Source organism: Raphanus sativus, chromosome 4, assembly GCF_000801105.2.
Source record: "Raphanus sativus cultivar WK10039 chromosome 4, ASM80110v3, whole genome shotgun sequence".
In the NCBI taxonomy this organism is placed as follows: domain Eukaryota; kingdom Viridiplantae; phylum Streptophyta; class Magnoliopsida; order Brassicales; family Brassicaceae; genus Raphanus; species Raphanus sativus.
In genome coordinates this window covers 4,295,176-4,321,286 of record NC_079514.1, presented here as the reverse complement: position 1 = coordinate 4,321,286, position 26,111 = coordinate 4,295,176, and the positions used below count along the sequence as shown (strand labels likewise).

Sequence of the window (26,111 nt, the reverse complement as noted above, 5' to 3'; positions counted from 1 at the left end):
ATGTTTGTAAACTTTTTAGTTTTATCAAACTTTTAATAAAATAAAACTTTTAGAATTTTTAATAAAAGTTTAATAAAGTAAACTTTCTAACAATAAAAAAAAACTTTCTAAAAACTTTAAATAAACTTTATAAAAAACGTTTACAAAGTCTTTTTTATAAAAAGCTTAAAACGTTTATAATTCTTTATTTTTATTCAACTTAAAAAAATAGAACAAGAGCTTGTGAAAATCACAAGACAAAACTATGGATATATCATAGATTGATGAAGAAAAAATTCAAAATCATTTTTTCACAGTAAAATCGACCATAACACGTTTTAAGAAGTTAAAATATTTTTAAGAGATTTTTAGAATAATTTCTTAACTGAAATTTCATTAATTTTCGCAAAAAATCAAGTACTCGTATCCGTAGAATGCGTCTTCTAAAAGTTTAGAAGAATGATAAAAATCTTGAATACACTTTCTATTTTGAGTAGACGTAAGAGTACATTGTAGAAAACACATTCCCCAAAATTTAGAATACTTTATAAAAATAGAAGATGCATCCCCTTCTTATTAATCAAGGAGCATTTTTTTAGAGTAACCTTTGTTTTGTAAGTTATTTACATGTGTGCCATGCTGACGTGGCGGCACCATATTCATTCTCAGCCCATTTTTAGATTTATCCTCAATTTACTAGAATAATTACATATGAATGCCATTGTGATACATGTGAATAATCGACTTATATAATATAGTCTCATAACCGAATTATTCGCATTCAATTAATGATGCATCCGTTTATAGCAACCTTAATTTACTGCATTTAATTTCGTGTATTAATTTAATGCCACTAATTTATTGTCTTTAGTTTCGTGTGTACATTTATAGCAATATTTGTAGAGCGATTTTAATTTGGTTTCGATTTTGGAAACTACTATGATTGGCAATTATGATTCGTCCATAATGATTAAACAATCATTCCTTATATCATTCATTCATTTTCAAAATAGACAATTATGCTGTCATTCAAGGAATGACAATTATGAGTCAAAAATATCGGGTATTAATTGTATAATACTAACGTAAATTTAAACTTGGTGCACAAGATCTAAAAATATATATAATGATAGTGGATGTCATTCCGAACAAAATAAGTCGTGTACATGTAGGTGTGATTATATAAGGTATTACTTTTATTGCCTTATAATTCATGTACATGTTATTCCTTTTTTTTGTCTGATAGCAATCCGTCTAATGGTTTTCAGGGTTTTAACCAGAGCATTTTCAAGCGAGAGACTAAGAATCGAAGTGGAGCTTTATCTTTCCAATTCACAGGTTTTTGTAATTCACATTTTTTTAATGTTTACTTTTAAATATATTACTTTTATCTTTACCTTTCTAATTTACAGGTTTTTCTGCGAGAGACTAAGAATCGAGTTCAGACTAAGAATCGAATTTGAGCTTTACCTTTCTAATTCACAGTTTTACCTTTTAAGTCGGTAAAAAAATACTGACTTGCTTTACCTTTCTAAGTCGATAGGTTTTTTTTTCAAATTAGGCCACAAGTATCTTTCCTTATTTCTTTTATGTTTACTTTTAAGAATATTATATGCAGCTAATTGTTACTCTTTGTTATTTTAATATTTTTGATTAACAGTTATATAATTTCGGTAAATGAATAGACTTGATTTTTTTGAATTGTTGTTTATTGATTATTAGCTAATAATCAAGAATTTGATAATAGTCTCATTCATGGAAGACCAACTCAGAGAAAGCAGCCACACAAGATATGTTTTATTATATGATTTATATTTGGTGTTCATATTTTCATATACAAATATGAGGACTGGCCACATATTTATTTAATTTATTATAATTGTCACACATATAAATAATATGGAGAATATATATATAGAAAATATGAAATTTAATATAAGTAGGGAACTATATATCTAGCATATTGTAAAGTCGGAAATATAGAAACTTATATCAAATTATTTTTTCTCTATATGGAATTTGGTTACCGTACAATTAAGCTTATCTTACTTGGTAAAACAATATATTTAAAGCTTCTTCACACAAGTTTGTCAACATTAATTGAATTTTTAATTTATGGAAATATATGAATATATGGTGGAGCATTGATAGTAGTATATTTACTACTCAAAATATTCTAATGAGTTTATATCTTTCTTTTTTTTAGTATAAAACGAATAAATTCAATATTGGACTAACAATCTAACATATAATTACTTTTCCTTTATTGATTAATAGGTGAATACATTTATGAACAAATTCAAATTAATAAATATGTATCATCCCTTTCTTATTAATAGGGAAGCAAAGTAAAAAATAACCTTTTAGTTAATACTTATTTACCCCAATACCATACTGACATGTCAGTTCCACAATTCTCTTCAGACCATATTTAGAAATACCCTTAACTTACTAAATATATTACAGGTTTTGTCATTGGTCTCACTTCTCTCAAATATTGGTTTAGACTATAGTTATGTATATAAATCCTTTTTTCCTATTTATGACAGTGTTTCGAACACCATAAATAAGAAATATGAATCTTTGCGTAGCCCGCAATAAGAAAATTGGAAATAAGCAGTGATTAATTACTCTATATATTTGACTATATTAATAAAGAGAATAATTTAGTTTCTTATTCTGTACAAAGTAAGTTACTCATAGTTAGCAACATTTATGCGAGATTTTCCTAATCAAAATATGAAAATTTATTTTTGCATTTAAAGTAAAAATACGCGTACTAAGTATGATTATTTAATTTGACCAAAAAGTATGATTATCCTCTATATATTAATAAAAATATTTTAAAAGTTGTAACCTTAAGTTTGTATTAACTAAAAAAATCTTGCTTAAATGTCACTTAATTATGATGTTAATTTTATTTACGTGGCACCATAAAAATCAATTAAAAATTAGTAAGTTCAAAATCCAATTTCTAGGAAATATTATATTTATCCAAACATAAATGTATATGATATGATAAACTTAATACTCGGCGATCTCATTAAATTAATACTCGGCGATCTCATTAAATTAATACTCGACGATCTCATTAAATGATACTTTCTTTAAATGGCTAAAGGTTGATTTATATTGTGATTCAACATAATATTTTTTTTAAATGTGTAAGATATACTCTTAGTCCATATTACTAAACAGAAATTTAAATCAAAATTTACTATATATTATGGTCTAAGTATTGCATGATTTTGGTATAAAACAGAAACTAATGATTTTTTAAGTGTTGTTTTTTTTTTAATTAACAACAAAGAGACGCTTTGATAAAATAATAGCAAAAGAGACGCAGCTATTCAAAATTGTTTTGTTAATAAAAGAAAAAAATATTTTATAGCAAAGAGACACAATTTTCGTTTAGTTTTCAAATTTGTAATTGTCTTTTTTAATATTTTAATTTTCCATCTTATATTTTCAAAACGAAAGTAAAAAATCTGATATTTTGAAAATTAGTATAACTTCAAAATCGAAAAATATTTAATTTTATTTACTGACAAGTAGTAAAAGAAAATATCCATATGTATCAGCCCAACATATAGATGATTATATAAACAAACAAAAATTGTAAAAAAAAATCGATCATATATAAATCTTAAATTTGTCTATACAATATGTTTAATTAGAAAATAACTATTTGTTTCGGATTATCTATAATCAATGTCGTTTAAATGTTCTTTTTAATTTTAATTGAGTCGAAATAGGATCAATTGTAAACTGCCGGTATTATGATCATTAGAAGACAGTAAAAATCCTAAGATTTGAACCAAATTTTCCTGATACACAATTTATGTATCAAACTCTTTTGGTAAGTTTAAATTAATTGATTTTATACCATAATGTTTGAATAGTTGAGAAACTTTTTGACCAAGTTAATGATTCCACCAAATTTTTAAGCTTGGTACAAAATTTTGAAGAAGTTCTATATGGTAAGTTTAATTTAAAATAATAATATACTTTGTCACCAAGTCTAAAATTTCGACAACTTAAAACAACTTTGCTAAATATGTTTGTGGTAGTTATTGAAAATTTACGTAAATATTGGTTCAATATATCACATTAAAATATGGTTTTTAGATAATTAGTGCTAATTATTTTAACTTTTCAAACAATCCGAAAACCTATCTATGCTTACTATATATATACGGTTGAGTTTTTCCTTCTAAATACCATCAAATGTTTTTATAACCCTTAATCTATGATTATAAGAATATCAATGATATCTCATTTTAATTGTTTGATTTGAGCTTTTATATTTTTTATGTGTACCAAATATTTATACTTAATTAATTATTCTACATTGAAAAAAACATAAATATCAAATATATTTTAAACACAAAAACACATGTATTCAGAAATCATGAAATTTTACAATATGAAAACATAAAATTTAAAATAAATATTTCACCCTGCGCAAGGCGCAGGTCTTATCCTAGTTTGGAAGTAAAATGGAAACATTTACGATTAGTCGAATGTGCATTCCTTTTATTTAGAAATTTAGTAAATAATAGAATGGACGTTCTAAAATAAATAGATAAATTTAGAAATCGTTTTCTACTATACTATTTTTCGTAGAATACGCATTCTACTTTTAGTAGAACAAACATATTTTAAAAATTTTTATTTATCAAGTTTTTGAACAAAAAGAAATTACGAGCTTGTGTATATGGGTGTTTTATTAATTGTTTATATTTTAATAATTTTTTGATTCACAAAATTATTTATTTCATTAGTTTTCAGAAATATAAAAGGTAGAAAAAAGAAAAATTGGACAAAAATAATTTTAAATCAAAAAACAACAACGTAGTTTTTTTTTTCCTTTGGACAATTTTCCCATAATTTAATGGAAGTTTCTGTTTTAACTCTACTTTGGTCAGTGTTATGTGTTGTGCTAAAGTAGATTACATTCTAAACTGATCGAGAGTTTATAGTATTATAATAGAACTATACTCCCTCTATTTTATAACAGATGATGTTTTAGACACTGTTTGTTGTTTGATATTTTATATCATTTTTAATTTTATCAAAAACTGTGTAATCAATTAAATTTTGAATCATTTTAAAGTTGATTGAATAAAATTTGTTATTATGTTTTTATAACTATTTTTAGAGAAAAAAATATTTTTTTTGTATATCAAAAACAAAACATCATGTGTTATGGAACAAAGAGTGTATTTATAAAAGTTACACTCTTTTACTTTTAGAAATATTGTTTTCAATAAAAGCAAATTATGGATTGTATATTTACCATTACATATATCTAAAGTGTGTAACCTGCAGGGGAAAAACAAGAATATTTTGTTCGATTCCATCTAAAATCACACGATTAAATAATATAAATATAAAATATAATAAACTCAACTAAAAATAATATTATATCGCTCAAAGCTAATGGTTAATATACTTTATTCCCAATTTTGTTGTATTCCATCCAAAATCTTTTTTTTTTTCATCTGATATTTTATTAATGGTACAAAGGCCTGAGAACCCAAGAACCAAAAACAAAAACAAAAATATAAAAGCCAACCCAAAGACAAACTGAAAACACAGGCCCAAAGCCCAAAACACAAACCGAACTAACTTGCTCAAACACACGCGGCTTCAAGCTTGCATGACCGCCCACGTGTTAACCCTATCCAACCAAACGCTCCACGCGTCACCCGATCCCCACATCGTAACCCACTTGCCGAGGCTATCACCAGAGAAGACGAAAGCAATCCCTCGATTCACCGGAACACGCCGGAACCGAAACCACAACATCCAACCTCGTCCCTCCGTTTTCTTCACCGGAACTCCGACCACCGAAAGACGAAGACGTCCACCGACAAAGGGAGAAAGCTCACCAAAGAGCACCCGTTGAGAAGAAAAACAAACCCGACATCATTTAACCAACCACCACCATAAAAGATGGTGATAAACGACAGACAAGCCGACGAAGACAGCGCTAAGAAAGCCGCCGCTTCCCGGAGACAAGAGCCGGCGAAGTCAGCATCTAAGAAAGCCGCAACTTTCCGGAGACAAGAGCCGGCGAAGTCAGCACTAAAGGAACCGCCGCTTCCCGGAGTCACAAGCCGGCGAAACAGTGTTTCGGGAACCACCGCTTCCCAGAGACAATCATCTGATCTACTAATCAGACAAACCAAAAGATTTGAGTACTCATCATCATCACCTCCGTGAAAGATATTAGAGAGAGAACGGAGGGATGAGAGAGACTCTATTCCATCCAAAATCATGATTTGGATTTTTTTTTTACATATGTAAAAACGATTTTTTTTTTTTAAGTTTGATAAGTATCTGAATCAGATTTTCAGCTAAAATATCCCAAATATATGTCTCTAACCATGATTGTAAACTTTTATTCTATCGGATACACGTTCTAATATTGAAAGACAATCTAACTAACATAAGTTCAAAAAAAAGACAATCTAACTAACATCAATTAAATATTTTGAAAAAAGAAAGCTTAAATATAAAAACGCTGTTTATATTGGGCTTTTTATGAATTGTTATCAGATCGGCCCATAGCTAAAACTTAGAGGATTTTATTTTTATTTTCCGACATTATTTTAAAATCAGTTGAATTATAAATATTTATTTCGAACTTAACGCATCTACTATGCATAGCCACAAAATATTTATTTTAATACTATGTTTCATCTAGCACAAAATATCTTGAGAACTTTCAACTAGTTCAATTTCATCACTTTCACTGGTAAACTGATTGAGATTAACTGATATTGGACCTGATAGGTTTACTCTTTCGTTTTTTTTCTTCTTTTTGTTGTTGTTAAGAGGCTGGTAATCGATGCCGCACTTAACCCCGGTTGGACACTAATCCACAAACATGAGTGGTTCGTTTTAGCTTGATGGCTGCAACTGCTGCATTGTCATATCTAGGAACAACATCTCCTCTCTACATTAAGACTACAAGCTATGTATCTCCGCTGCGTATGTCTCCTTGCCTTGAGTTGGTGAGGACCTCGCCAAACGCCATGGCAGCAAACTCAAGTGCTGTTTTTAACCAGATGGAGGACAGTCTTCATGTTTGCTGGAGGTTCTTAACATGGTTTACTTTGATCACTGCTCATGTACTCACATCTATCATCTATCACTCCTTTTGTGCTCGGCGGCACGAAGAGCTTCTTCTCCGCAGACTAATTGCTCCTCAGGTTCTGTACTGATGGCATGACCTATTTATTATGAGCTTAAGACTTCAAACAAAACGTTTTGTGTCAACTTTTTCCCTTAAATTGTTTGTTAATTCGAAGGTGAACCTAAATGCTAATTATGTGCTTAGATATGAACACAAAGTATGTAATACTTGGAAAGTGAATTGAAAACTTATTGGTCATGCAGGTGAACCAGTTGTTTCAGGTTGCACTGAAATGCCAGAGCACAATCTTGGAGAGTGGGTCAGATGGAGTTTCTAAGCAGGATTTACAGTCAAAAATAGTAACATGTAAGCTGATCCATAACATTTTGATTTGCCCTTGATATGGTAGATCCGGACTATTCTTTTTAGTGTCCATGTTCTAGCATTTTGTTTCTAGTTCAATATATCATTCTCGGGTTTGTCAGGGTCTTGGGAGCAGGACGGAAGATATCTGAAGTTGTCAAGAGCATGAAGGATCTCATGAACTTCACTGGCGACCACAAGATAGGCCCTATTGGTAAGTCTACAACATTCTTCTTGATATGAGACCTGAAACAAGGTTGAGATGTACTGTTTGATGATTTGAGTTTCTGACTGAATGTAATCGGTTTTGATACCCTTATGCAGAGGGGTTGAAACGGCTTTTTGAACAGACAGCGACAGTAAAGCTCGAGAGACAGAAAATGCAAGAGATGAAGCTATTATGAATGGGTCATCTCAATCTCAGATGGCGTTAACTGCAGGAACGATGAAGGCCTAGCTGGCAACAACAACAATCACCATCAAGTTGTTGGTCGTGGAGCTATGAATGGCTCAGCTCAAGCCGCAGCAGCTCTGACCAACTACCAAAGCATGCTTATGAGGCAAAATGCTATCAATAACCCAAACTCTCTAGTCAGAGCCAGAGTCCATCTTCTTCGTCTCATCAGAGGCAGAACTTACCAACAAGTGGATTTCCCAGCTCTCCCCAGATGCAACAGCAGCAGCAGCGCACCATGAAGGGCGCTCTCAACACGCTTCAGCAGAATCCTGCTCATCATTTTGCTGCAACCACCACATCCACATGGTAACAATCAGGAGCAGCAGATGCTTCAACAGCTGTTTGTTGCAGGAGATATCTGAAAACGGAGGAAAGTTGCAACAGCAACAATCCTTTACAGGTCAAAGTGGTGGCAACAATAATGCAGAGAGAAAACCCAACTGGCTCCACTTCCAACATCTCAGGAGGAGGCCGAGTTCCAAGCCGCAACAACAGTTTCAAATCAGCTTCAAACAGCAACCTTCATTTATCAGAAGATATACCTATCACAGAACTACCTCATGATTTCTCAGAGGACTTCTTCAACAACAGCATTGTTACTTTTGACATAACACAATGAAGAAGGTTTTATGCTTAATCTGCCGCATTTAGGTTGTTTGGGTCTTTTGTATAGAAACCAAAGAGATATGGAAGCAATGAAGGAAACTGTTATCTGTTGTAAGTTGTAACCTATATAGTGATAGTATGATGAGGTCTTAGGTTATAATCTCTGCAGACATTTTCAAGTAATGCTATTCTTTTCTATGCTCATACACATTCTTTTCTTATTCTGACAAAGATATGTACCCTACCATGCATATTCTGTGTTAGAAGAATATAAAACCTATAGAATATTGCGACTGTATCATGCACATTCTGTGTTAAAAGCTTAAAAACCCTTTTGACTGATGAATAAATATACACAACTGGTGTAGTTTAAGATTACATCAGTGTCACTGTAAGGGGAAAGAATGAAGATGTAGAGGCTACAACTTCCTTCACTTGTCTCATAGTCATGACCCTTTGGTTTCAATAGAAGGACCAACAAACCAACCTAAATGAGAAGAACTAAGCCTAAAAAGGTAAAAACCACCTTTCACTTTGTTAAGTTAAAGTAGCAACGCCTCTGTTCTGTTCGACGAGCTACCCTATTCATCACTGTCGTTTAAGAATTTGTCATCTGAGATATCGTCAGGTAGTTGTGTGGCATCTCCTGACAAATGAGGATTGTTGTTTGAGGCTGTTTTAGTACTGTTGTTGCGGCTTGGGACTCGGCCCCCTCTTGAGAAGGCAGTTGGCTTTCTCTTTGCATTACTGTTCCCGCCACTTTGACCTGAAAAGACTTGTTTCTGTTGCAGATTTGGTAGGTTTTCAAACATCTGCTGAAGCTCCTGATCTAAACCATGTGAATGTGGAGGTTGCAGCAAATGATGAGAATGAGTCTGCTGAAGCGTGTTGGGAGTGGCATGCATGGTGCGCTGCTGCTGTTGCATCTCGGGAGAGCTGGGAAACCCACCTGTTGCTAAGTTCTGCCTCTGTTGAGACAAATATGGACTCTGGTTTGAGTAAGGGGTTTGACGCTGACTCGGGAAACCCTCTTGTGTGCCCGTAGTTGAGTATATGTTATTCATAAACATGCTTTGGTTGTTGCTCAGAGAAGCAGCGGCTTGAGCTGAGTCATTCATAGCTCCACGACCAACATTTTGACAGTGATTGTTGGAGTTGTTGCCAGTTGTGCCGTTCATGTGAGCTTGAGCTGACGTCCCAATCATAGCTCCATTATTCCCTAACTGCTCCATCTCTTGCATTCTTGCTCTCTGTTCCGAAAGCCGTTTCAACCCCTCTACGGAAGGGCATCAAAACATTTATACATTCAATCAGAAACTCAATCACCGGATCAAAACAGAACATTTCAACAGTAGAGAGCTTTGGTTCAAGTGAAAGGGTACACCAGAGTAGCAGCTTACCGATAGGGCCGATTTTGTGCTCGAATGTGAAATCCATAAGATCCTTCGTGCTCTTGAGAACTTCATATGTCTGCGCCACTCCCATGGCTTATTGTTAGGTCTTTTTACAGACTTCAGATACAAAACAAACAAGCTAGGAAAGGAGCTAGCTAACTAGTACCTGTAGAGCTCTGACATATTTTTTAGGATAGCCATGATCATTCAGAGACTCTAGTTCCATGACCTTTGCCAGCTTTCGTCCTTCTCCCAAGACTCTGAGACACAAATTAGCACCCAACAATGATATATAGCATTATTAGAACATGGACAATTAAAGAGAATAGACTGCATCCATCCACAGCAGACAAAATATTTGATTGTATCAAGGGACACATGGATCAACAACTAACATGTTACTGTTTGTTTGTAAATCCTTCTGAGAAACTCCCTCTGACGACCCACTTTCCGAGATCGTGCTCTGGAATTTCTGTGTAACATCAAGCAACTGGTTCACCTGCATGACCGATTATAAGGGTTTAATACACTTTCCACCACCGTTTGTATCTAAACCTATGAAGTTACAGACATTGATTGTCCTCATATTCATAGGTAACGCAAAGGTCATGTCATCAGAATAGGACCTGCGGAGCAATAACTCTGCGGACAAGAAACTCTTCATGACGCCGAGCACAAAACTCCCAAGACAGTATCTAGAAAGAAGCCAAAAGTCACGATTAGGCTAAAGCGTTATTAGTAACAGAAAAAAAACTTGGAATAAGAGAGAGAACCTTTAAATCTGGAGAGAATATGATGCGAAGAGGGCCCTCATGAACAACACGACACTGCTCATATACAGTGTGTTGAACTACTTTTCTATATTCTAATACCATCTTTCCATTGGAAACTCTGTATTCTCGTGGATAGTCCAGAGATAAGAGCTCATCAACGATGCCACTAGAAAATTTGACTTCAAATAGTCTGGCAAGCACATCGTAAGTTGCCTCTACGGATTCAAAACAAGAAGAAGACAGCTTTTTTAAGCTACTATTCTGACTTAAGAGCTTCAAAAACAGTTATCAGAGTTGTAAATAACAGATTAGAAAAGAGCTTCATTGTGCTTAAAGTAAAGGCACAGAGATACAAGTGCACACACAGGAACAAATCTCTTACCAACTCCTTTTCCAGACTTGGTACCGCAGAGATTACACTGCCACACATCCTGCAAACAAGGAAAAAAAGAGATGATGATGCACAAGTCAGTGTTGTGAAATTCAGATAATAGTACAGCTAGAGCAAACATGTGTAATAGCTTGATGCAGAACACCAAATATCATACAAGATAATAACAGACAGGGGATAAGAAGAAACTGACCGAAGCTGCCGGTGGAAACATGCCTTTTTTGTAGTGTGACAAGCACAACCTTTGCTTTGCACGAGGTGAGAAGTAACCTGCCACGAATCCCCTCCAAAAGGTAATGCAATTATCCTATAAAAAAAAAGATAATCAGAATGTGATGATTAATTGCTAAAAGTCACATATTGATAAGTATATTAGCTTACAGCAGGTCGTTGCTTTATGTGATACAAGAACATCATAAATTTCTGAGTACACACGCCATCTTCAAAAGAATGGATCTGATGAGGGCCTTGTTGCTGCTGTAGTTGCCGTCTTATCTGCTGCTGCTGCTGTTGCTGAAGTTGGAGGAGTCTGACCTGATACGGTGACATGGATTGAAGAGTCTGCTGATGCTGTTGCTGCCTGATCAGCCTCTGCTGGTGAAGAAAAGCTTGCAACTGTGGATCTTCTTCTTCTCCCCTGGGGTCCTGATACTGCTGCAGCATCTCCTCTTGCTCAACTTCGAACCTGGCCTTCTTATCCACATGGTTATAGTTGTTTTCCCTCATCGAAACTCAGCCTTGTCCTGCTTGCTGCTACGTACTGCTGAGGAATGTTGAAAAGGTTGAGACTTGAAACCTAATAACAACAGAATCTGAGCCAATAACAAAGCCTAGTGGATCATTAAGCACACTTCTAATCACCAGTTAAGAAACGGGTAAGCCTATTGACTACTACAAAGCAAAGTGTTCCTCGATGCAACAAAGAAGACGGAGTTTTTTATTAATTAATGCTCGAAAGCAAAGGAGCCAACTTGAAGTAGCATCAAGGAAAATCTCAAAAAAGGATGGTGAAATTACCGAAAAGGAACGAACTTTCGGATTGAATCGGCGACTCTAATCAAAACCCAGAAACCTTTTCGATCAAGCAGACTCCGACTCGACTCAAGTTGCACCAATGCCCTCGAAAAATAAAGATAACTCCTCCAAGTTCGCACCTTTTTTTCAAACTTAAAAGGGATCTTTTGATTTTATTTTTGATTAATAGTTGAACCGGAAATAACCAATTTGCACCACCGACCTTGTGGGCCCCCTGACACGTAGTATATTATATAAAGAGTTGATCCTACGTGGCGAAATGAAATCTAAGCTGCTATTTTCTAGTGTAACTGGTTTGATGATATATCATAATCTTTTCCGTAAAAAGAGTAATCTATCATAATCTTGTACTGTGGGAATATAAAATGGTTACTGTCAGTAGTATTCATTTTGGCACACAATATTTTACTATAACAAGTAAATGTTTATTTGATTTTACTGGTTACATGGATTGAACAAGTGAAAATGAGGGACAGAACATGAGACTGATGGTTACATGTTTATTTTACTACTCTAAAGCTACTGCTCAGGTACCATCGGCTCTTTACGCATATGGAAGAGAGCACATGTAGAGAATGAGGGACAGAACATGAGACTGATGTTATGTTTGGTTTCCAGTGAACCAGAAAACAATGTTTGATTTCATCAACAACAAAAGTGTTAGAGAGGCCAGTGGGCTATCTTGATCAAGATCCAAAAAATCAAGAAGACATGAAAACTATGTCTCTCTTCTCCAAACCATTGTCTGTCAACACAGTATTGAGAAACTCATGGCTCTCACTATTTTCAGGATCAAATCCGCTTTTATCTATACCAACATAGACATTTTGGTTCGTCATGAAGCATTTTGTCTGTGTTAGAAGCTTAAAAAACCCCTTTTGACTGATGAATATATATACACAACTTGTTTATTTTGATATTACATCAGTGTGAAGAAGATACTAAAGTGCCTATGTGTGTGTAGGTTACAACTTCCTTTGGTTTCTATACAAAACACCAACAAACCAACCTAAATGAGAAGAATTAAGCCTAAAACCAACACCCTTTTCACTTTGTTAAACTCAAAGTAGCAACGCCTATGTTCTGTTCTACAAGCTTACCCTAGTTATCACCGAAGTTGTCGTCTGAGAAATCGTCAGGTATTTCTGTGGCATCTTCTGGTGGCAAATGTGCCTGCTGAAGCGTGTTGGGAATGCCATGCTGCTGCTGCTCCTGTTGCATCTGGGGAGAGCTGAGAAATTCACCTGATGCTAGGTTCTGCCTCTGATGAGACCAATATGGACTCTGGTTTGAGTTTGTGGTTGGACGCTGACTCGGGAACCCCTCCTCTAGTCCGCCCGTATTCATAGCATTTAGCCTCCCCATAAGCATGGTTTGGTTGTTGTTGTTGGTCAGAGCAGGAGCGGCTTGAGCTGAGCAATGATGGTGATGATTGTAGGAGTTATTGTTGTTGCCAGTAGAAAGGCCGTCCATCTGAGCTTGAGCTGACCACATATTCATAGCTCCACTGTTCCCCAACTGCTCCATCTCTTGCATTTTCTGTCTCTGGAGCTTAATTGTCTCTGCCTGTTCCGAAAGCCGTTTCAACCCCTCTATGGAAGGCCATCAAAAACATTCAAAAACTCAATCACCGGATCAAAACAGAACATGTCAACAGTGTAGAGCTTATACTTTAAGTGAAAGGTACACCATAATGGCAACTTGGTTTTAGGTCTAAATTCAGTAAGGATGTTGTAGATGGGAATTTTAGACTTACCTATAGGGCCAATTTTGTGCTTCACTGTGAAATCCATCAGATCATTCATGCTCTTGACAACTTCAGATATCTGCGCCACTCCCAATGGCTTACTATTATTAGGTCTTTTTACAGACTTCAGATACAAAACTAACAGCTTGGAAAGCAGGCTAACTAGTACCTGTAGAGCTCTGGCATATTTTTTCGGATAGCCCTGTTCATTCAGAGACTCTGGTTCCATGACCCTTGCCAGATTTCGTCCTGCTCCCCAGATCCTGACACACAAATTAGCACCCAACAATGATATATATAGCATTAGAACATGGACAATTTAAAGAATAGACTGCATCCACAGCAGACATTGTAATGAAGGGTGAATCAAGTGATAATGGACACATGGATCAACAACTAACATGTTACTGTTTGTTTGTAAATCCTGCTGAGAAACTCCCTCTGACCCACTTTCCGAAATCGTGCTCTGGCATTTCTGTGCAACCTCAAGCAACTCCTTCACCTGCATGCATGCACCGATAATTAGTTTTTTCTAATACACTTTCCAACACCGTTTGCAGCATGTCTAAACCTATGTTCAGAAGTAAAAGTTACAGACATTGTGTTCATCATATTCATAGGGAAACAAAAAAAAAGGCACATTTTGTAAGTATTAATCTCCTAATGATCAGCGCAAAGCTCATGTCATCAGAGATAGGACCTTCGGAGCAATAAGTCTGCGGAGAAGAAACTCTTCATGACCCCGAGTACAAAACTCCCAGTACCGTATCTAGAAAGAACCAAAACTCACGAGTAAGCTACAAAGCATTATTAGTAGTACAGTGTTGAAACAGTAAAAAATAAAAATTGGAATCAAGAGAAACCTTAAAATCTTGAGAGAATATGATGAAAAGAGGGCCCTCATGAACAACACGACACTGCTCATATACAGTTGTCTGAACCATGTTTCTATATTGTAACACCATCAGTCCACTGGAAGCTCTGAACTCTCGTGGACCTTCCAGAGATAAGAGCTCATCAACGACGCCACTAGCGTATTTGATTTCAAATAGTCTGGCAAGCATATCGAAAGTTGCCTCTGCGGATTCAAAACAAGAAGTTGCTTCATTGGGCGTTAAAGTAAAGGCACAGAAATACAAGTACACACATGACATGACTAGTGACTAACTCTCTTACCAAATCCTTTTCCAGACTTGGTGCCGCAGAGATTACACTGCCACATATCCTGCAAACAAAACAAGAAGATAGAACAGTTGGAGTGTAAACATGTGTTCAACAAAAAAAAAAGGCTGATGAAGAAACACACAAGGGTAAGAAGAAACTGACCCGTTGTAACATGCCAAGCATGTGGCCAGCACTTTTGTACTGTGAAAAGCACAACCTTTGCTTTACACGAGGTGAGTAGTGTTCAGCCACGAATCCCCTCCAAAAGGTAATAGAATTGTCCTAGACAAAAAAGGTATCATCAGACTATCAACAATGGAACTGCTAAAAGTCACAGATTGATAAGTATTAGCTTACAGCTGGTCGTTGCTTTATGTGATGCAAGAACATCATAAACTTCTGTTGAACGAACACACCACCTCCAAAAGGAGATACATTAGGAGGGATCTGTTGAGCGACTCGTTGCTGCTGTAGTTGCCGTCTCAGCTGCTGAAGTTGGAGTCTCTGATACGGTGAGAGGGATTGAAGAGCCTGCTGATAGCGTTGCCTGATCAGCCTCTGCTGGTGAGGCAGCAACAACTGTGGATCTTGTCCCCTGAGGTCCTGATACTGCTGTTGTGGAAGATAGGGTCTCTGGGACGGTGACAAGGATTGAAGAGTCTGCTGATGCTGTTGCCTTATCAGCATCTGCCGGTGAAACAAAGCTTGCAACTGAGAATCTTGTCCCGTGGGGTCCTCGTGGTGCTGGATGTACTGCTGTTGTGGAAGATAGGGTGGTCTCTGGGACGGTGAGATAGATTGAAGAAACTGGTTCTGTTGCCTCGTCCAAGCTTGCAACTGCAGATCTTGCTGCTGCTGCAGCATGTAGTCTTGCTCAACTTCTTCTAACCTGGTTTTCTTATCCACATGGTGATAATTGTTTTCCCCCATCGGAACAGCTGAAGCAAGACCCCACCAAGAACGAATGTTAATGTTATTCGAGGAGGAGGCACAGACCAAAATGACGGTTAGGCCTAAATAACAAGAGAATCTTATCCAATCTCAAAACCAAAATGAATCATAAGCAGCACACTTCTAATCAGTAATCACCGATCAAGAAACGGTTAGGCCTATAAACTTCGAAAGCAAATTTGTTCCTCTCGATGCAGCAAAGAAGACGAAAACTTGGAAGCAAAGGAGCAGACTTCAGCATCAACGAGCATCTCAAAAGGGATGGTGAACTTACCGAAAAGGAACAAACTTTCGGATTGAATCGGCGAATCTAATCAAAACCCAGAAACCTTTTCGATCAAGCAGAGTCCGACTCGACTCAGAGTCGCACCAATCCCAAAAGAAACTCCAAGTTCGCACCTTTTTTTTCAAACTTAAGAAATCTTTGATTAATAGTTGAACCGGAAATAACCAATTTGCATCACCGACCTCGTGGGTCAAAGGATACTGACACGTGTTGGTCGAGTATTTGTTATAAAGATCTTCTGCTACGAGTGGGTCCCTTGACACGTAGCATTATATAAATCTTTTGATCCTACGTGGTGCAACGAGATCTAAGCCTGCTATTTTCTAGTGTAACTACATACCGTAGATTTTACGGTGGTAAACAAGTCGGATGAGACGTAAACAGTTTTCTTTGGGGGTGATATATTTTGATAAGATTGCAATGATTTTTAGTGGTATTAATTTTCTATTACGTTCACTAACACTGATTTGAAAGACAACTTATATATATATTCCTAAAACCACAAGTAGAATTTAAGCTCTTCTGTTTATTTACATTGAACCAAAAACTAGCAAAAAAAAAAAGAAAAAAAATACTACAACCAATCAAACTTTATTATATTTATTATTACTAGAGGATTTTTTTGATAACCGTGGAATCCAGCGACCGATGTTAACTGATTAATTTCACAAGACCTGCAACAGCTAATATTTTTACTATTTAATTCAGTTCGGGTGACTAGTAGAAATCGAACTGCGACTTTGCCAGCTTTTGATTTGCTCAGGGATAGGGCTAAAGCCCGAAGAGGTGGCTCACAACGCTGCAGAGACACCGCAAAAACTTTTGGAACCTTTTTGAATATCAACCTGGCTAGAGTTTACCAAGGTAAGTCTACTTTTATCAATTGTTGAAAATTGAAAAAGAACCACAATTATTAATTGCTCCTATAACTTAAAAACATTTCTTATGTGCCTTGTAAGAGAAGTAATATTACTCCTTATTACTTTGTTTTAATAATGATCATAAAATATACATAATTTTTATTTTGGAGAATATTTGATGTACTAATCAGATTAATTTATCCTAGGATTATCTTCAAACGCTGTAACTGAAATAGTGAAGCTAGCAGAGCGGATGAGTACTCTAAGCTACTACTCAGGTATCATCGGCTCTTTTATGCATATGGAAGAGAACACATGTAGCGAATGAGGGACAGAACATGATTATTGATGTCACGAAAGAACTTTAATGTGTGAGGTGAGCCTACCGGGATTGGTGTTGAGTGCAGCTACTTCTGTTTGGTTTCCGGTGAACCAGAAAACAATGTTTGATTTCATCTAACAACCAAAGTGTTAAGAGAGGCCAGTGGGATATCTTGATCAAGATCCAAAAAATCAACAAGACATGAAAACTATGTCTCTCTTCTTCAAACCATTGTCTGTCAACACAGTATTGAGAAACTCATGGCTCTCTCACTATTTTCAGGATCAAATCCGCGTTATCTATACCAACATAGACATTTTGGTTCGTCATGAAGCATTGTGTCTGTGTTAGAAGCTTAAAAAACCCCCTTTGACTGATGAATATATATACACAACTTGTTTATTTTGAGATTACATCAGTGTGAAGAAGAAGATACTAAAGTGCCTATGTGTAGGTTTACAACTTCCTTTGGTTTCTATACAAAACACCAACAAACCAACCTAAATGAGAAGAATTAAGCCTACTTTCACTTTGTTAAACTCAAAGTAGCAACCGCCTATGTTCTGTTCTACAAGCTTTACCCTATTTATCACTGGAAGTTGTCGTCTGAGAAATCGTCAGGTATTTCTGTGGCATCTTCTGGTGGCAAATGTGTCTGCTGAAGCGTGTTGGGAGTGCCATGCTGCTGCTGCTGCTGTTGCATCTGGGGAGAGCTGAGAAATCCACCTGTTGCTAAGTTCTGCCTCTGATCAGACCAATATGGACTCTGGTTTGGGTTTGGGGTTGGACGCTGACTCGGGAATCCCTCCTCTAGTCTGCCCGTATTCATAGCATTTAGCCTCCCCATAAGCATGGTTTGGTTGTTGTTGTTGGTCAGAGCAGCAACGGCTTGAGCTGAGCTATGATGGTGATGATTGTAGGAGTTATTGTTGTTGCCAGAAGTAAGGCCGTCCATCTGAGATTGAGCTGACCACCTATTCATCATTGCTCCACTATTCCCCAACTGCTCCATCTCTTGCATTCTCTGTCTCTGGAGCCTCATTGTCTCTGTCTGTTCCGAAAGCCGTTTCCACCCCTCTATGTAAGGGGCATCAAAACATATACATTCAATCAGAAACTCGATCACCAGAATCATTTCAACAGTAGAGCTATGATTCAAGTGAAAGGGTACACCAGAATAGCAGCTTACCGATAGGGCCGATTTTGTGCTCGAATGTGAAATCCATAAGATCATTCATGCTCTTGACAACTTCATGTATCTGCAAACTCGCAATAGCTTACTATTAGATAGGTCTTTTTACAGACTTCAGATACAAAACTAACAGCTAGGAAAGGAGCTAACTAATACCTGTAGAGCTCTGGCATATTTTTTCGGATAGCCATGTTGATTCAGAGACTCTGGTTCCATGACCTTTGCCAGCTTTCGTCCTTCTCCCAAGACTCTGAGACACAAATTAGTACCCAACAATGATATATATAGCATTAGAACATGGACAATAAAAGAATAGACTGCATCCATCCACAGCAGACAAAATATTGATTGTAATGAAGGGTGAATCAAGTGATAATGGACACATGGATCAACAACTAACATGTTACTGTTTGTTTGTAAATCCTGCTGAGAAACTCCCTCTGACCCACTTTCCAAAATCGTGCTCTGGCATTTCTGTGCAACCTGAAGCAACTGGTTCACCTGCATGATCGATAATTATTTTTTTTTAATGAACTTTCCAACACCGTTTGCAGCATGTCTAAAACCTATGTTCAGAAGTAAAAAAGTTACAGACATTGTGTTCATCATATTCATAGGGAAACCAGAAAATAGGCACATAAGGGGATAATTATTATCAGAAGCATTTTGTGTAAGTGTTAATCTCCTAATGATCAACGCAAAGCTCATGTCATCAGAGATAGGACCTTCGGAACAATAAGTCTGCGGACAATAAACTCTTCATGACGCCGAGTGCAAAACTCCCAAGACAGTATCTAGAAAGAACCAAAACTCACGATTAGGCTTAAAAAGCATTATTATTACTACAGTGCTGAAAACAGAAAAAAAGAAATTGGAATATAAAGAGAACCTTTAAATCTTGAGAGAATATGATGCGAAGAGGGCCCTCATGAACAACACGACACTGCTCATATACAGTTGTCTGAACCGTTTTTCTATATTCCAATACCATCAGTCCATTGGAAAGTCTGTATTCTCGTTGACCTTCCAGAGATAAGAGCTCATCAACGACGCCACTAGCATATTTGGTTTCAAATAGTCTGGCAAGCACATCGAAAGTTGCCTCTGCGGATTCAAAAACAAGTAAGACAGACATATATTTTAGCTACTACCATTTTTGACTTAGAAGAGTTTCAAAACAAAAGCATTTAGCAAATCTCTTACCAACTCCTTTTCCAGACTTGGTGCCGCAGAGACTACACTGCCACATATCCTGCAAAGAAAACAAGAAGACAGTACACTTGGATTTAACATGTGTGCAACAACAATACACAAGGCAGGCTAAGAAGAAACTGACCCGTGGTACTAACGTGCCAAGCATGTTCCCAACACTTTGGTACTGTGAAAAGCACAACCTTTGCTTTGCACGAGGTGAGTAGTATTCTGCCACGAATCCCCTCCAAAAGGTAATGCAATTGTCCTACACGAAAAGGTATCATCAGACTATCGAACTTGAGTAGATGGTGATGAGACTGCTAAAAGTCACAGAGATAAGTATATTAGCTTACGGCTGGTCGTTGCTTTATGTGATGCAAGAACATCATAAACTTCTGTTGAACGCCCGCACCACCTCCAAAAGGAGATACACTAGGAGGGATCTGTTGAGCGACTTGTTGCTGTAGTTGCCGTCTCAGCTGCTCCTGTTGCTGTTGCTGAAGTTGGAGTCTATACCGTTGATACAAAGCTCGCAAATGCGGATTCGTTTCCGTGGGGTCCTGGTGCTGCATGTACTGCTGTTGTGGAAGATAGGGTCTCTGAGACGGTGACATAGATTGAAGAAACTGGTTCTGTTGTCCCGTCCAAGCTTGCAACTGCAGATCTTGTTCCGTGGGGTCTTGATACTGGATGTACTGCTGCTGCTGCTGCTGCTGCAGCATGTCGTCTAGCTCAGCTTCTAACCTGGTCTTCTTATCCACATGGTTATAATTGTTATCCCCCATCGGAACTGAACTACTGCGTCCTCCTGCTTGTTCTACTACGGAGACAAGTGATGCACTGAAGCAGAGACCCACCAAGAACGAATGTTAATGTAAAAGGTCGAGACTTGAAACGTAATAACAAGAGAATCTTAGTCAATCACAAAACCAAATGGGATCCTAAGCACACTTCTTATCAGTAATCACCGATCAAGAAACTGTTAGGCCTATAAACTTCGAAAGCAAATTGTTCCTCGAATGCAACAAAGAAGGCGGAAAGACAGGAAACTTCGAAGCAAAGGAGCAAACTTGAAGTAAGCTTCATCAGCATCAACGAGCATCTCGAAAAGGTTGGTGAGGAACTTACCGAAAAGGAACAAACTTTCAAATCGAATCGGCAACTCTAATCAAAACCCAGAAACCTTTTCGATCAAGTAGACTCCGACTTGACTCGAGTCGACTCGAGTCGCACCAATCAAGAAACTCCAAGTTCGCACCTTTTTTTTCAAACTTAAAAAGATCTTTGATTAATAGTTGAACCGGAAACAACCAATTTGCATCACCGACCTCGTGGGTCAAAGGATACTTACACGTGTTGGTCGACTATTTGTTATAAAAGATCTTTCGCTACGAATGGGCCCCTTGACACGTAGTATTGTATAAATCTTTTGATCCAACGTGGCGCAACGAGATCTAAGCCTGCTATTTTCTAGTGTGATTACAGACCGTAGATTTTGGAAAGACAACTTATATACTCCTAAAACCACAATTAGAATTTAAGCTCTTCTGTTTATTTACATTGAACCAAAAAGGAGCAAAAATAGAAAAAAAAAACACTACAACCAATCAAAGCTTATTATCTTTATTACTACTACTAAAGGACATTTTGTAAGAGAGAAAACTAGCTAACAAATATGCACAATCAAATTGCTTCGTATAACTATCATGGATAAGAGCAATATTTTCTTATTTAAAAGTCTATCTTAGATGTTGAAAACTGGAAAAAGAAAAAACACATTTGTCAATTGCTCTTATGTGCCTTGTGAGGGAAGTAATATTACTCCTTATTACTTTGTTTTGATGATCGTAAAACATACGTAATTTTATTTTGGAAGATATTTGATGTATAAATCAGATTAATCTCTCCATTAAATATAACACTGTGTTTTCGATATAGGATTATCTTCAAAAGTTGCAATTGAATAGTGAAGCTATCAGAGCGTACGACTCTAAGCTACTTCTCGGGTATCATCGGCTCTTTACGCATATGGAAAAGAACTCATGTAGAGAATGAGGGACATAACATGATATTTGATGTCACGAAAGAACATGAAGGTGCGCGGTGAGATATCTATACCAACATAGACATTCTTGTTGCTACCGTTTTTGTTTTTTTATATGTTATTTGCATGATCAAAACTTTTCTAGACTTTTCTTTTCTTTTTCTTGGGTCAAAATGCTAGGGGTGGACACTTTATCCGATATCCGAAGTGGCACCCGAACCCGACCCGAAAAACCCGAACCGAAATCTGAACCGAAGTAGTAAAATACCCGAACGGGTATTAAGTTAGGAGAGATTGGATATCCGAACCCGAACGGGTAATACCCGAACCCGAATGGATATCCGAAAATAACCGAACATGTGTATACTTACCCTTATATTTCTAGTTTACATCTCTCATTTTATTTAAAATATTTATATTGATGTTAGACATACTTTAAAATCATATAGTATATATATATAATTATGGAAAAAATAATTTGATATTCATTTAAAATGCATGTTAAACTTTTTATTTCATGTATTAACCAAAGTTACATCCAAAGTTTAAAAACAATAGCCAAATTAATATTTTTGTTTTGGAAATGTTATCTCTAAATCTATTAATCATTCAATCTATAAAAAGAAAAAAAAATCAGTTAAGTAAAATCTATATTTTTAAATATAAAAAACTTTAAAAAAGAAAATTTTATTTTTATTTCTTTTAAAATCTAAATATCCGAACCCAATCCAAAATAACCGAACCCTAACTAAAAATACCCGAACCCGATCCGAAGTTCAGAAATACCCGAACGGATATTATACTCCTATACCGAAATACCCGAAAATCCGAAATACCCGATCCGAACCCGAACGGGTACCCGAACGCCCACCCCTACAAAATGCAATAAGATGTTCTTAATTTCTTATAAATATAAAGTTGGAACTTCTGTATAATCCAGACATAACACCGTAGTGTGACAATACGTTCATCAAGTAGAGGAAGAAGATGACTTTCCTGAAGATATCGCCTCTACGGAACCTGGAGTGTTCTGTGAGATTGTTGCCTCTGGTTTACCCGTTTTGGCACCATCATCCACTTCTGCGTCTTCACCATAGAAAGAGCCAGAGGATCTCATCTCCTTTACCATTCGAAACTCGTCATAGTGAACCCGTCTATGTTCGTTGAAACTTGTGTTTTTTCCGCCCTCACAATCTGCAGTGCACAAAAAAAAAAACAGAGATGAAGATATGATGACATGATGGAACTACTAGTCAGCTTTGATGTGTGTTTTTCTTCAAAGAACCTTCTTCATGTTGATCCACAGGATCTGCCTCATCCTCTGACGAGCTCCACTCACCGGAATCAGACCTGTGGCTGATAATTTTACTAGAAGAAGCTAAATCGTTCAGATCATTCTTTAGTTCTTCCGCACGATGCATTTCAACAAAGTTGTCAAACGATCTTACTCTAGAAGACAGTGAACCTGGTTAAAAACAACCATAAAGAAAAAAAAAGACATCTAGTTCAAGTCACACTTCCAACTAGGCTGATAACAATTTCAAATTAACCTAAAACTGAAAGCCTGTGGCAAACAAAACATACACTATGTTATGTTTGTGTTATTTTATTTTCTCTGCATAGATTGTAGTTACTAAAACCAGAAGCATATATGTAGGCATATAGAAAAATGAATAAAAGAGTAATGGGACAAAGCACCATCGTCATCAATCATGGGGTGATACGGTGGGTGATAGGGTGTCTTTGGCTCGGTAATCTTCTGCCTAACAGGTTTGTTGGATTCAATTTCCACTATATTAGCTTCATCCCATTGTACACGTCCCCTGCCATAGAATATAAACATACTTAATGCTACACCAAGAGAAGTTTTGCTAATAGCTAAAGAAACAGAGACAATGTGCACAAGCCTTTTAACAGTAGATAGGAAACATCCTGACATAAACTTAACAACCATCGCTATGCTTTAGGAGAGCCACAATCTATACATGAGCCTTACAATCAAGACAAGAGTACTCTTACTATTCACTTTCCTGCTTGAATAGGGAAACTCATAAACATTAAGACACAAGCAGGTGTTCGCTTGTCCATGCGTCATTTTCATCCAGATTTCTACTTAAATGCATGCTATATCCAAATGGTCAAATTTATCTAAATTTTTAAAACTCATCTAATCATTTGGATTTTCTTATTTTTATCCCTAAACAAACAATAATTCTCATTTCTATCTATATGAACCATTTTGATGAACAAATGAAAATGTCAAGTGTAGAAATAAAATGGGAGAAGAGGAAACATACTTTGTCATCTTGAGGTGATTATATTCTCTTTCAGGCTTGACCAAAATTATAGCTCGACCTGATTGCAACATTGAAGAAAAAAAAACTTATCTTAGATTACGTACATGTTGGGCAGGTCATGAAGATGAAACGTGAAATCTCAAAGATACTACATGCAACAGTATACACATTGATCATCATACACATATCAAATCCAAATTTACACCGATTCGGAACTGTTTATGATAAACAATTCATACGGAGTCACCTTGATTCCTAGTGGCAAAATATATTCTTGCTCGTTTTCATAAGTTTTTTGTTTTGTTTTGTATTTTTAGAATTTTCTACCTCAAATGTTTATCCTCACCATGGATCTTACGCTTTAAGAAGCCGTGCGGTCGATAGCAATCTATGCATTTGACATTGACCATTATAAATTCTATTTATAGCCACCAGAAATAGAATCATCCGTTAGATTCAACTGATTCATGTTGGCTGGTAAGGGTAGTCTTGGTAATTAACTTCTTCTAGACATAAATAGAATGCATTTTGAAGAGATTTAGTGTGTTCTTAACTTTTACTAGAGATTTTTCCGTTCTATGCGCAGTTTGTGCATTTTAATTGTTTTTGGTTTTAATTTTTATTATCATATCAATTGTTTGTTTGTGTTTTAAATTGTTAATGATTAATTTTTTTCGTCAAAGTTTGACAATCTCGACAGCAACAATGAATTATTTAATAAAAGAATTACCCAGGTTTTTTTATTAACCTTTCTATTAATTTTAGATACAATATTTGTATTCAAGTACATAACACTTATATATGGTGTCATATTTTAAAAATATTATAAGATGAATCAAAATATTTATGAAGTAAAATATATATTTGAGAAGTCTATTGCAAATCTTAGTTTTCAATATTAAATTGTAAATTATGAAGAATTGTGACAAGTATACCATTAGAATAATTATAATTTGGATAAATGGTTTTGGAAAAGATATGTTTTTCTTTTTAGAAATTATTTATCCACAAATAAGTGTTTAAATTTTTGAATGAAATAAAAATATGTGTAACTAATACCTACTCCTTTGTACCATAATATTAGTAGTTTGGACTTTTTCTTTTTTCAAACTATAAGTTATTTTTTAGATTTATTTACTTTTTATTTTTCTTGAATACTGTATATAACCAACTAAAATTTAGAATTGTTTTTATTATTGGTTAAATGATATTTAATGTATTCAATGATACTTTTTGAAGAGTGATAATTTTCTTATTTTTGTGATTTAACCAAAACCAACTTAGATTATAAAACAGAGGAAGTATATAAGTTGTCACAAATTGTATATATATTAAAAATTAAACTTTTCTATACATATAAATTGAAGGTTTTGTAAATTTATATGCAGTTTTTAAAATAAATATTAGATACATATACAATATTATTTTAAATTTTATAACTTTCGTGCCGTAAGTAATTCATGTATGTATATTTTAATTTATTTTTGTGAAAATATAATTTCTAACCCATTATACCAATAATTACAGTTTGAAATCCAAGCAGTGTTATCAAAACCTTGCATTGTTGCTGATGCAGTGGGTCTTAGTCTTATGATCTTTATGATTTTGTTAATAAATCTTCTGCAATCTTCCAACCACGTTTTAAAGACTCCAATGATTTTAAAGGGTTGCTGTCTTTGAAGAGAGCAGATCTCAGGTCTGCCAACAAGTCACTTAAAAAAGATGTAGGGGTGTAATTCATGGTGTATTCAACTAAAGATTTTAGAAAGTTTTGAGATTTTTTCAAATCCATGTTATTGAAATGATGATTTTAAATAAATTTTTTTCAAATCAAATGTTATTGAATGTGGAATTTATGTGAAATCATTTAATATCACTTGGAATCTTCTGTGTTATTCAAAATTGAATAATA

The 26,111-nt window shown here is 35.6% G+C and overlaps 6 protein-coding genes across 9 annotated transcripts; 1 reads left to right on the top strand and 5 right to left on the bottom strand.

The window, feature by feature from the left end:
- The first annotated feature begins 6,677 nt into the window (after nucleotides 1-6,677).
- LOC108852374 (uncharacterized) lies at nucleotides 6,678-8,762 on the top strand. Its single transcript, XM_018625870.2, has 4 exons — nucleotides 6,678-7,199; nucleotides 7,387-7,489; nucleotides 7,609-7,700; nucleotides 7,811-8,762. The coding sequence occupies exons 1-3, from the start codon at nucleotides 6,897-6,899 to the stop codon at nucleotides 7,653-7,655; spliced, it is 453 nt and encodes a 150-aa protein (XP_018481372.1). The 5' UTR covers nucleotides 6,678-6,896; the 3' UTR covers nucleotides 7,656-7,700; nucleotides 7,811-8,762.
- Nucleotides 8,763-8,872: 110 nt separating this feature from the next.
- LOC130510624 (probable transcriptional regulator SLK1) lies at nucleotides 8,873-12,256 on the bottom strand. 4 transcript variants are annotated; one of them, XM_057007094.1, is made up of 10 exons: nucleotides 12,125-12,254; nucleotides 11,489-11,867; nucleotides 11,301-11,414; nucleotides 11,099-11,147; nucleotides 10,717-10,931; nucleotides 10,570-10,638; nucleotides 10,339-10,442; nucleotides 10,110-10,203; nucleotides 9,950-10,019; nucleotides 8,873-9,825 (listed from the first exon to the last, which is right to left on the bottom strand). In XM_057007094.1, exons 2-10 carry the CDS (start codon nucleotides 11,831-11,833, stop codon nucleotides 9,131-9,133), a joined length of 1,755 nt encoding a protein of 584 aa, XP_056863074.1. In that variant the 5' UTR covers nucleotides 11,834-11,867; nucleotides 12,125-12,254; the 3' UTR covers nucleotides 8,873-9,130. The 4 variants fall into 4 exon arrangements, with proteins under 4 accessions (XP_056863074.1, XP_056863072.1, XP_056863071.1 ...); XM_057007092.1 differs by having other exon boundaries at nucleotides 11,489-11,870; nucleotides 12,125-12,248; XM_057007091.1 differs by having other exon boundaries at nucleotides 11,489-11,919; nucleotides 12,125-12,246.
- Nucleotides 12,257-13,060: 804 nt separating this feature from the next.
- Nucleotides 13,061-15,043, bottom strand: LOC130510473 (probable transcriptional regulator SLK3). Its single transcript, XM_057006810.1, has 6 exons — nucleotides 14,753-15,043; nucleotides 14,590-14,658; nucleotides 14,291-14,391; nucleotides 14,059-14,152; nucleotides 13,899-13,968; nucleotides 13,061-13,734 (listed from the first exon to the last, which is right to left on the bottom strand). The coding sequence occupies exons 1-6, from the start codon at nucleotides 15,041-15,043 to the stop codon at nucleotides 13,244-13,246; spliced, it is 1,116 nt and encodes a 371-aa protein (XP_056862790.1). The 3' UTR covers nucleotides 13,061-13,243.
- Nucleotides 15,044-15,045: 2 nt separating this feature from the next.
- On the bottom strand, nucleotides 15,046-16,453 carry LOC130510470 (probable transcriptional regulator SLK1). The gene is made up of 4 exons (XM_057006806.1): nucleotides 16,279-16,453; nucleotides 15,411-15,991; nucleotides 15,216-15,335; nucleotides 15,046-15,114 (listed from the first exon to the last, which is right to left on the bottom strand). The coding sequence occupies exons 2-4, from the start codon at nucleotides 15,981-15,983 to the stop codon at nucleotides 15,046-15,048; spliced, it is 762 nt and encodes a 253-aa protein (XP_056862786.1). The 5' UTR covers nucleotides 15,984-15,991; nucleotides 16,279-16,453.
- Nucleotides 16,454-17,823: 1,370 nt separating this feature from the next.
- On the bottom strand, nucleotides 17,824-21,146 carry LOC108849688 (probable transcriptional regulator SLK3). Its single transcript, XM_018623276.2, has 10 exons — nucleotides 20,987-21,146; nucleotides 20,212-20,698; nucleotides 20,001-20,123; nucleotides 19,868-19,916; nucleotides 19,554-19,768; nucleotides 19,390-19,458; nucleotides 19,065-19,165; nucleotides 18,821-18,914; nucleotides 18,662-18,731; nucleotides 17,824-18,549 (listed from the first exon to the last, which is right to left on the bottom strand). Exons 2-10 carry the CDS (start codon nucleotides 20,641-20,643, stop codon nucleotides 18,062-18,064), a joined length of 1,641 nt encoding a protein of 546 aa, XP_018478778.1. The 5' UTR covers nucleotides 20,644-20,698; nucleotides 20,987-21,146; the 3' UTR covers nucleotides 17,824-18,061.
- Nucleotides 21,147-22,617: 1,471 nt separating this feature from the next.
- Nucleotides 22,618-23,862, bottom strand: LOC108850002 (protein phosphatase inhibitor 2-like). The gene is made up of 3 exons (XM_018623594.2): nucleotides 23,601-23,862; nucleotides 23,188-23,367; nucleotides 22,618-23,096 (listed from the first exon to the last, which is right to left on the bottom strand). The coding sequence occupies exons 1-3, from the start codon at nucleotides 23,854-23,856 to the stop codon at nucleotides 22,873-22,875; spliced, it is 660 nt and encodes a 219-aa protein (XP_018479096.1). The 5' UTR covers nucleotides 23,857-23,862; the 3' UTR covers nucleotides 22,618-22,872.
- Nucleotides 23,863-26,111: the final 2,249 nt, after the last annotated feature.